The 9,584-nt window shown below is 32.6% G+C and overlaps 3 protein-coding genes across 4 annotated transcripts; 2 read left to right on the top strand and 1 right to left on the bottom strand.

Moving 5' to 3' along the window:
- Positions 1 to 398: 398 nt before the first annotated feature.
- On the top strand, positions 399 to 1,605 carry LOC108730699 (uncharacterized). Its single transcript, XM_018460565.1, has 2 exons — positions 399 to 1,348; positions 1,414 to 1,605. Exons 1-2 carry the CDS (start codon positions 1,089 to 1,091, stop codon positions 1,571 to 1,573), a joined length of 420 nt encoding a protein of 139 aa, XP_018316067.1. The 5' UTR covers positions 399 to 1,088; the 3' UTR covers positions 1,574 to 1,605.
- A 167-nt stretch (positions 1,606 to 1,772) lies between these two features.
- On the top strand, positions 1,773 to 4,036 carry LOC108730685 (spermatogenesis associated 6-like protein). 2 transcript variants are annotated; one of them, XM_018460537.1, is made up of 8 exons: positions 1,773 to 1,990; positions 2,052 to 2,112; positions 2,175 to 2,534; positions 2,615 to 2,725; positions 2,854 to 2,954; positions 3,026 to 3,385; positions 3,678 to 3,746; positions 3,819 to 4,036. In XM_018460537.1, exons 2-8 carry the CDS (start codon positions 2,065 to 2,067, stop codon positions 3,952 to 3,954), a joined length of 1,185 nt encoding a protein of 394 aa, XP_018316039.1. In that variant the 5' UTR covers positions 1,773 to 1,990; positions 2,052 to 2,064; the 3' UTR covers positions 3,955 to 4,036. The 2 variants fall into 2 exon arrangements, with proteins under 2 accessions (XP_018316039.1, XP_018316040.1); XM_018460538.1 differs by having other exon boundaries at positions 2,056 to 2,112.
- A 687-nt stretch (positions 4,037 to 4,723) lies between these two features.
- On the bottom strand, positions 4,724 to 7,684 carry LOC108730682 (nitric oxide-associated protein 1). The gene is made up of 5 exons (XM_018460534.1): positions 6,306 to 7,684; positions 5,925 to 6,221; positions 5,489 to 5,795; positions 5,184 to 5,401; positions 4,724 to 4,952 (listed from the first exon to the last, which is right to left on the bottom strand). The coding sequence occupies exons 1-5, from the start codon at positions 7,576 to 7,578 to the stop codon at positions 4,774 to 4,776; spliced, it is 2,274 nt and encodes a 757-aa protein (XP_018316036.1). The 5' UTR covers positions 7,579 to 7,684; the 3' UTR covers positions 4,724 to 4,773.
- Positions 7,685 to 9,584: the final 1,900 nt, after the last annotated feature.

Raw genomic sequence — 9,584 nt, forward strand, 5'->3', positions numbered from 1 at the left:
ATAGAAATATAAATATAAACGTTGGTAGCTGCTCCTATTAGAATTATCGCAGTGACGAGATACGAAAAAATCTTGCCATTTATTTTATCGGTCTAGCTTGCGTTCCAAAGCGGCAACTTAATAAATTTAAACTGCATACGATAGGTGTTATTTTTTTATTGGAAAAGTATATCAAATCTGTTTATCTTTTGTCATAATTATATTCGTAGTGTGAGGATAAAAATAATTTGTATAAATACATAAATACTTTAAGAGTAAATTGTCAAATATATTATTGACTGCAGCAAGAAGATTATAATTCTATAGCGTCACGTTAATTAATAACTAATGAATCGTTGATAATCAAAGCAGCGTGCACTTACTAGTCTTTGGCCTATTGCACCCTAAAGCATCGCTTTAGGGTGCAATAGGCCAAAGACTAGTAAAAGAAAAGGCACGAATGGCGCGTTTTAGTTCCTTACGCGAGTATCGCTTTATACAGTCGGAGTTTCGTAATCCTTCCATCTATATTCTTTTCGCTATTTTTTTCTTCCAGTTTGTTTATTGCGCTGCTCTTTCATTATTTTATGTCCGTCACTTGACTATGTACATACGACGTAGAATAAAGGTATGAAATAATAAGAGAGAGGAGCACGAAAAGACAAATGGGGAAAGGGAACGAAAAGACATAAAGGAAGAGATATGAAAGTTTGACTATGTATGTACTTATGAAAGTAGTTTCTAATTGGATCGATCAAAAATTTCGAGAAAAGAAACAACGATGTTATATTAGGCCTAAAAACTTTTGACTGATCAGCCTCACGGTCTTCCGCTTGTTACGTATGTGTTTTATATTGATATATATACATATTTTAAAATAAATATCGGTACTCTCTTCAACTATTTTGTCTTTAAGCTATTTACTCTTTTTTTTTACCCTTCACACGAATGCGAGCGCTATTTAATTGTGTGATATTACGCGAATGACAGTTCTTGAAATTTGACAGTCAACTTTAATTCCGCTTCGTTTATGAAATAATAGCTTAATACAACTGAATACAACTCGCGCGTTATTTGCAACAACTAGAGAGTTTAACTTAAACAAATTTATGGCGACTAATTTGTTGATAAATCCTGTAAAACTACGCTTTTATTTAGAAAGATACAGAAAGGAGAATAAATTGACAAATGTGCAAGAAACGTTTGTGCCTACTACTTATATAAAATCATTAACTGGCAAATTTTATGCGAAGCACGATGTTTTCTCTCTGTCAGACGTTAGAGAAGACGATATCAACTTGATTAAACGACAGATGGAGATGATACCCAAAGACATCTATTCGTTCAAACCGCCGACAGTAAATATGGAGTAAGTCGACAGAAGTAATGAAAACTAATTAAGTTTTTTTTTACAAATCGGTTTTTTTTTTATAGATACGGTTGGTTCACTGCATCGCTTATACCCATTTCGAAAGATCCAAGATTACGCTTCTCCAGAAAACAATCAGATTTTGTCACGAATGAACTCTTACGTCGAAAACTACAAAGAGGTCTTTCGGAAAAACGATTTTCTGGCGTGCCGTTTAGAACATAAATGTTTGACAGATATCTCAAACAAATTAAAAAGCGGAATAAAATTCGTTTATAATTGATGATTCAACAAATTTTTTAATAAATATATAGTTAGAAAAGAGATCTTTTAATTATAACACCTAAATCGCTAAATACTTGACGCTAAAGTCAGCTGAAAAAATTGCTTGATAAAATTCGATACATTGATTCGAGCGATGTTGTGTCGCTGTTCCTTGGCAACAAATACCGTGGTAACTCTTTCGCAAGATGGGTCTGGATGGATCTTTAAAGTGTTATACGTGTACGCTCTTTTATTTACCGAACAAAGTCCAAATAAAAGTAAGATTTGGACTCGGATATTCAATCTGAGCGTACAAGTCGAAAATTTATACTTTGCTATCATCCATTATGAAGTTATCAAAGCGATAGCGATCTGAACGTACGTATACAAATTTTGGCAACAATGCTATTAATCATATAATTAATGAAATTGTCATTAGATAGTTGGACGGGATGACAGGGAGAGCTTTTCGCATTAAAGTACAGCTAAATGTACACGCGGTACGTATGTATGACTTTCCTGTTATATTTTTACGACTCTTATTTACGCGGCACGGTTTTAGGTAACATGTCCTGGCGTTTGGTTATGTCCCAATGGCAAAGTGGTTCTGCGAATCAATGCTCTCGATTCTTGTGCAGAGTCCCACGCAATAAGCCCGATTCTTCCACTCTTATTCCACGAGAAATTTACTTTCGACAAAATCTTTGTTGGAATAATTTCCTTGACGGAGCTACAAAACACTTTGGAGCAAGAATTTTTATATGCAGAATTGATACAGTGGGCAATACCGGCTAGCCGAGGTATTACTTTGGCAACGTTTGAAACAAATTTAGCAGAATTACTGTATCCTGCGCCATGTTTCAAAGGTTTACTAGCCGGTGTGGATGTTGACCTTCTAATGGAGCCGACTAAATGTTTTCCCGTAGGTCTTTTGCATCTATTGATCGTTTAACCTAATTGTAAGAAAACTTTTCACCAGACAAAACGATTGTTTTGCTTCAGGGTATCATAGCACCCAAAATCGAGGTCTCCACCAAAACGGTTATCGAGGAAATCTTGGAATTCTATGACACAAGCAAATGTTATGTCATCAATCCAAAAATGATCTCTAAGGTGTTATACTTTATAAATACAAATTGAAATCGACAAACATATGTCGTTTATAATTTTCTTCTTTCATATTATATTCACTTGAAAATAGCGAATTTGTAATATCGGTTCTATATATATGTAAATTTTAGCAAACGACGTGTGGACAGAAGAAAAGACCGATTAAAGGTATTATACGACAACGAAGAGTGTGTCACGCTAAGTATAAACCAAGATCTCAAAGCTGTCGACCGTAAGCATTATTATTATTATTATTACATGTTATTAATGATATATAAATATATATATATTATGTATAAATAGGTTCCGTCAAAGATCAAGCGATTCTCATCAATGTCCTTCATATACCACGAATTATCAAGCAGGATCGCAAAGTGATCAATGTTATCACTCAATAAGGAGAAATTCTATGTGTACTTGTCAACCAGATTTCCCAAAGTTAGCCGGATCTACCATCATACGTGATAATACTCACGTTACAGACAACTGTCCAGTTTGTTTCAAGTATAATTATTATTTTCCCAAATACAACGATTGTGATATAATCAAGAAATATGTTGACACTAAGCAAAAATACTGCCGAAATTTGTCTGATATCAGAGAATGTGGTTGTATTTGTAGAAACGGCGCATTCGACACGCAAGAGGAAGGAGTAATGCCATTGTGAGTACACTGAAAATGGACGAATTTCTTCAATATTTATATACATACATATATATATATATATATGCGCGCATTTTTCTTCTTTAAAATGAATTTTAAAAAATTTCTGTATGACTTCTTTTCACCAAGATACTTCAGTTTTTGTGAAATGCGAGAAAACTGCAAGCGTCTCCAAATTTATAAATGTATACACGCTCGCACACGCACACACGCACGCATACATGCGCGCTCGCATATATATATATATAATATATATATTAATTATACATATATAGTATGTATGTCTTTACAGATTACAATCTAAAATCGAAAATCTTCAAAAAACTAAAAAAAAACGGCACACTACTGAAATGACAGACAAGTAAGTAATTAGAATAAAATTCCCGATCGTTCTACAACGTACAACGTTTAACTTTTGAAAATATTATTTTAGTATTGAGGGATGCGATCCGAAATACGAATACATTCAAGATTATTCTCCAAGTTATGGCTTTTATAAAGATTTAGAAAAATTTTACAAAAGAATGTATAAGCAAGCGAAAATGCGTGCACGAGAGACCGATGATTGAAAAATCTTATTAACGTTCAAGTTTTTTTATAACGCAATTTTTGTATCTTAATTGATACAGTCCAAGTTGGCGCTACAAATGCTTTGATTAAAGGATTTGATTAACCAATCGAAAAAAAGGATTTTATTAATTAACTAATAAAAAAAGTTTCGAAACATCAAGTGGAGCAATACAAAATTCTGAAGTAGATTGATGTGTGTGTGTGTGTGTGTGTGTGTGTGTGTGTGTGTGTGTGTGAAAAAGGGGGGGGGGTGCGTGCGTGCGTGCGTGCGTGCGCGCGTGTCCATGATACCAACAAAGCAATCTTATTTAATAAAAGAATAAGATTTTTAATTATAATTTATAAGTATTGATTAAAATATATGTTATGTACAAGTATTAACGTTAAACGTTACGCCGGACCGACACCAAACTTTCCTTTTACGCCGGTCCAAAAATATCTCTCCAATTATGTGGAAAGTTAAACGAAATAGGCTCGACATCAGGATAATTAATGAATCGTCAATCACACAAAAGACACAGTACAGTTTTGTTCTCTAAAGCAGATCTATCAAATATTTTAAAAAGTTTTTTGGACCGAGGTGGCATATATATGTTAATACTTGTTCAATTGTTATCACATATATGCATTTTTGCAAAGACATTGTAATTGATACAATCATATAGTATATTGTCCTTTATCACAGTTTTATGAAATAAAAATAGATAATGAATGTGTGAATAAATTAATTATATATATATAAATGTTTGGGAATTTATATGTGTAAAGCGAGAGTACATTTAAATTATATGTAAAATATACATATATAAAAAAAGTATTTATTTTCTATATGCTTGGCGTCCGCTTTTGTATGTCGGTGTATCTAAAATTCGATTGCCACGTAGAGCGACAGATTTCTTCAAAAGCGCCGGTGTTCTTAGGTATAAGCCGCGACCTTGTGGATTCCAAGCTTTCAATAAAACACGCTCAGCTTTTTCAGCAGCGATTGCTATCCATCCTGTAACAATGATAAAACCATGGTTGTAAAGGTATATTTTCACAAACCGCTCAATCCGGATATTTCAGCAATAAAAAGGATCACGTGATTAAAATTAACGCTTGATATTCGTCAGTTTTAGTCACGTGATCCTTTTTATTGCTGAAACAGCCGGTTTGACTCGTAAAAATATACCATGAGATTGGAAGCCATTACGCAAATATAAATTTATTTATTGCAAGGAAAAATTACCCGCACTGGATAAAATAATGTCGGCGATTGATTCGTTCCGACCAACACCAGTAATTTCCATTTCCTTAGATACTAAAGGTGGCCAATGTTTCAATCGGTCTGGATTGTTTTCAGGTACAACAAATGCTTCCGTTTTAAGTAACTCGTTGTATACATTATCCGCATCTTCAGTAAGAGTTAGAGTTATCGGCAATTCGTTACTTGAAAATATTGTACACCTATGACATACAATTGTTTTTAATACTGGATACCTTTAATTTATTACCTTTTTATTAGCAATCACACACATAAATATGCATAAGTACCTAATAAAAGTATCGCCTTCTACATAATCTAATCTGCCTATTCCACCCAAAAATATTGTTTGATTTACATGTAGAATGAAAGTTCTAGGCGAGATTATTTTTTTCGGTAAAATCGACAAAAGTTCCTGTGTTGTCAGCAAATCTAATATCTGATCTGGTTGAATGGTGCCAGGAGTATCGTAACACCAGCGGCTGAATTTGTATTCTTCTTTATTCTCATCAAATCCGAATTGTGTATTCTTTTTAAATTTTCTTTCCATGAACGGGTCATTTTTGGATGTTGATTGAAATGTTCTGCCTATGTGACCTAAATTTAAAATATAACATTTACTTTCATATGCTAACAAAAATGTAAAAATTTTCAATTGATTATATACAATTTTATATACAATTGTGTTGTGATTGTGAGAAGTTTACACCTAAGTACGATACATACTTTGCAATGTGGCGTACTTTAAATTATGTGTCATTTCAAACTGATTAATTCGAGATTTTTCTTCAGCATGCTTGTGCTGCTGTTCCATTTTTAATCGCAATGTTCTCAAATAAAGTTGCCATGGTTTAGGATTTAGAATAGGAAATTTCAACAAATTCAATGTTGTGCCTGGCCAAGGAGAAATAGTTGCACGTTGTATAAGATCTACAGCCTGTACCTTGCAATAATCAGACTGTAGAAGAGCATTGAACAGAGAAGATTTACCAACATTTGTGCATCCGATAACATAAACGTCTCCTAAAAATTATAATTATAATAAATACAAAATATGTTGGAGCATATGTTCTTCTAGATTCTAGATGATTAATTTTGAATCCTTACCTTTATATTTCCAGATGTTATGTAACTTATTTATAAGTTCTTCTATGCCATAGCCTGTTTTCGCAGATATAAGTGCTACATGTCTGATATTCTCCTTCTTGATTTTTGTACTTTCCACAGCCTTCAACAGGCAATCTTTAACATGAGTAAAAAAATATTTCGAATCTTGAGGCAGCAAATCTATTTTATTTCCCACAACGAATACTGGTGTTAAAGGATGCAGTACGCTATTTATTTCAGGCCATATGCTAGATGGAAAATCCGTGAGATCGACCATCAAAATAACAGCGCATTTCTTTGTTTTTATCACTTTTAAAAGTTTTGGGTACTCGTCCGCAGATACTTTTACTTCTAACGTGGTGTTATAATAATGCATAAAATGGCATCTTTGACAAATCATAACTCGCAATTCTCGATTGCTCTTCTTTAGAAACAACTCTGAAGGCAAATAACCTGGTAGAGCTGGATCCTTACAGTGCAACAAGGCTCCACATCCACCACATGGTGTAGAACTAATACTAGAGTTTGGATCAGGAGTTCCATAATTGTCGAGCCAGGCATTGTCCTGTAAAGTATCATCGTATTGTTCAACGTCGACCATCCAATTAGATGGAACATTTGATGGAAGATCTCTCTTGTACGTATCTTTTTCTCCTAAGTAATCCTGCAAATTAAATTCTTTTTCCAAATTTGCATTCTTTTCTGTTAAATATTTTTCATATAGAGCTTTATACCTGCTGTTCAATGATATTGTATCTTCTTCATTCAAATTATTTTCATTCATTTCAGAAGATGCGTCCATGTTACTGTATGAATCTGTACTCGCATATGGCATATGTACAGGTTTGATTGTATCTTCTTCTGCATTTATATGTTTTTGCTCCAAGTGACTGTCGTCGTTCTCATTATTTCTCTCATCCAAAAGTATGCTGTAGATGGGTACATTTATGAGCTTATCGTTTCGTACTTCCCTCACAAAATTCTCAGCTTTCTTCTTCGATATGAAACGCTTCATGTGACTTATTTTTACCTTATGATAATCTAAATAGTCGCAATATATCAATTTCTCTCGTAGTGCTTCGACTCTGGAATCGAGAGACAATTGAATTCCATTCTCTTTCGTGTCGCATTTCGTCGAATAAAAAAAAGCCTGAATCAGTTTATGTTTATAGCGACAGGTTCTCAAATGACAATACGTATTATCTGTGCAGAGTTTCCACACAGAATACTTCACAAAATTAATCAATTTAATATTATTTAAAGACAACATCATAAACGTAACATGTGTTTCAGGGTGGCACGATAGCGTATCCGTTACTTTACGCAGGTTAGAATTTGTAAAAGGAGCAGATAACCTTTTCTCGATATGTTATGAAATATATTTGGATTTAAATTTTAAATGTAAAATTGTTGTCTACAACTTGAATTATAATTATAGTGGAATGCTGAGAATTGAAGTTAAAATATTACAGAAATACCCGCAAACAATTCAATTTGATTTTATTTTATAGCGGAATTGAATTTTTCCTGTAACCGCAAAATAGCAAAATGCTCCTGCGCACTACTGCCCTCTGAAGAAGTGGACGTAAACTACACAACAATATTCATTTTTTTTACAGTGCTCCTGAGTACCGATCATGAAACTTTTCCCCTAATGTGAATTGTGAAAAGTGAAAATTTTTATGTAAACTTGTGAAAAATAAAAATGTCACGAAAATGTCATGAAAATGTCATCCTAGATGATTGATATAATTATGTATTAATAATTATATAATTGTATAAAAATTAACATAATTAAAAGAATTGTAAGTACAATAGTTAATCTTCCAAAATTGAAATATGAAAATAAAATATGAAAAATAAATGATTGAAAAGCAATATAAAAATAACATTATTAGAGAATATTATTTTACAAAAATACTAAAAGATTTCAACAAAAAAATTTTAATTATTTTATAGATAAATAAATCGAATCGATTTATTTAATGTCATATATTTATAGTATTAAGTAACCAGATTTTAGATAAATAATGTTTATATGTTGTTAACTTAGGTTAAGTCAAAATAAATTAATTAACAGTTTATATTATTTTATCGACAAATAAAATAGGAAAAATTATTTCTATAAAGTTGATATAAAATTATATATTTTGTACACAAAATTTCACATTAGTATAACAATAAAAATTTACTTTATTTCATAAATAAGGCTTATTGAAACAATAACTTATATTTCATCGAGCACATGTGGAAACAAAAATAACTAGACACGTATGTTACTACTATTTTAATCGTATAATACGCATGCGTAATATTTTTCACTTTTAACCAAGTCGTTCGATGATGAAAAATTTACATGAAAAAGTACAAATTTACTCATGAAAAGAGGACATACATCCATTCACTACAAATTCACGTGAAACTTTTCACATTACAAGAATTTACGATAGAGAAATAACATTTATGTTATAGACAACTAAATCAACGTTAAGCAGTACATCTTTTCGAATTAAATCACGTGTTAATTAGTATATTATGAAACATGTACCATGCAAAATGTAATAAATCTTTTTCATTTTTCACACAAACATTTTCACATGAAATTTGTCATGTGATAAGCGAAAAATGAAAAAGTTTCATGATCGATACCCTGATGGAAATAAATCGCTGAAATAACTAAAATCTATCAAATTAATAGAGATTCAGGTTTCTCTGACTATGAATACAGACAGAGAGAAATCTGTCTGTATTCATAGTCAGATCTTATATTTAAGACCGTCTTAAGTACAGTCTTAAGATATCATGAACCAATCAGAAAGCCACATTAGCATCTTGAATGTAGACCAAGGCTGGAATCCATAGTCCGGTCTTAAGGCCGGAATCCATAGTTCAGTTTTAAGGTAAATTTTCACGAACTGCTTAAATAGCTATTTCAGCGACAAAAAGGATCACAAGTCAAAATTGAATATCAAGCATCCATTTTGATTACGTGATCCTTTTTGTCGCTGAAATAGCTATTTAAGGCTGAAACAGCCGGTTTGAGCAGCTCGTGAAAATTTATCTTTAAACGGGGAGCACAGATTCTTGCATAACGCATAACACAAACTTTATGTTATTCCCTTATGCACTATGCATTATGCGTTATGCAAGAGTCTGTGCTGCGGCCATTAGGCTGCGGTCCACTTGACGCTACAAACGCTTCGAAGCGTTTGAGCCATCAATCAGAACAAAGAATTTTACGAATTGACTAATCAAAGTATGGCTGCGTTCAGCAGAACG

Source organism: Mycetomoellerius zeteki, unplaced genomic scaffold, assembly GCF_001594055.1.
Source record: "Mycetomoellerius zeteki isolate Tzet28-1 unplaced genomic scaffold, Tzet1.0 scaffold95, whole genome shotgun sequence".
In the NCBI taxonomy this organism is placed as follows: domain Eukaryota; kingdom Metazoa; phylum Arthropoda; class Insecta; order Hymenoptera; family Formicidae; genus Mycetomoellerius; species Mycetomoellerius zeteki.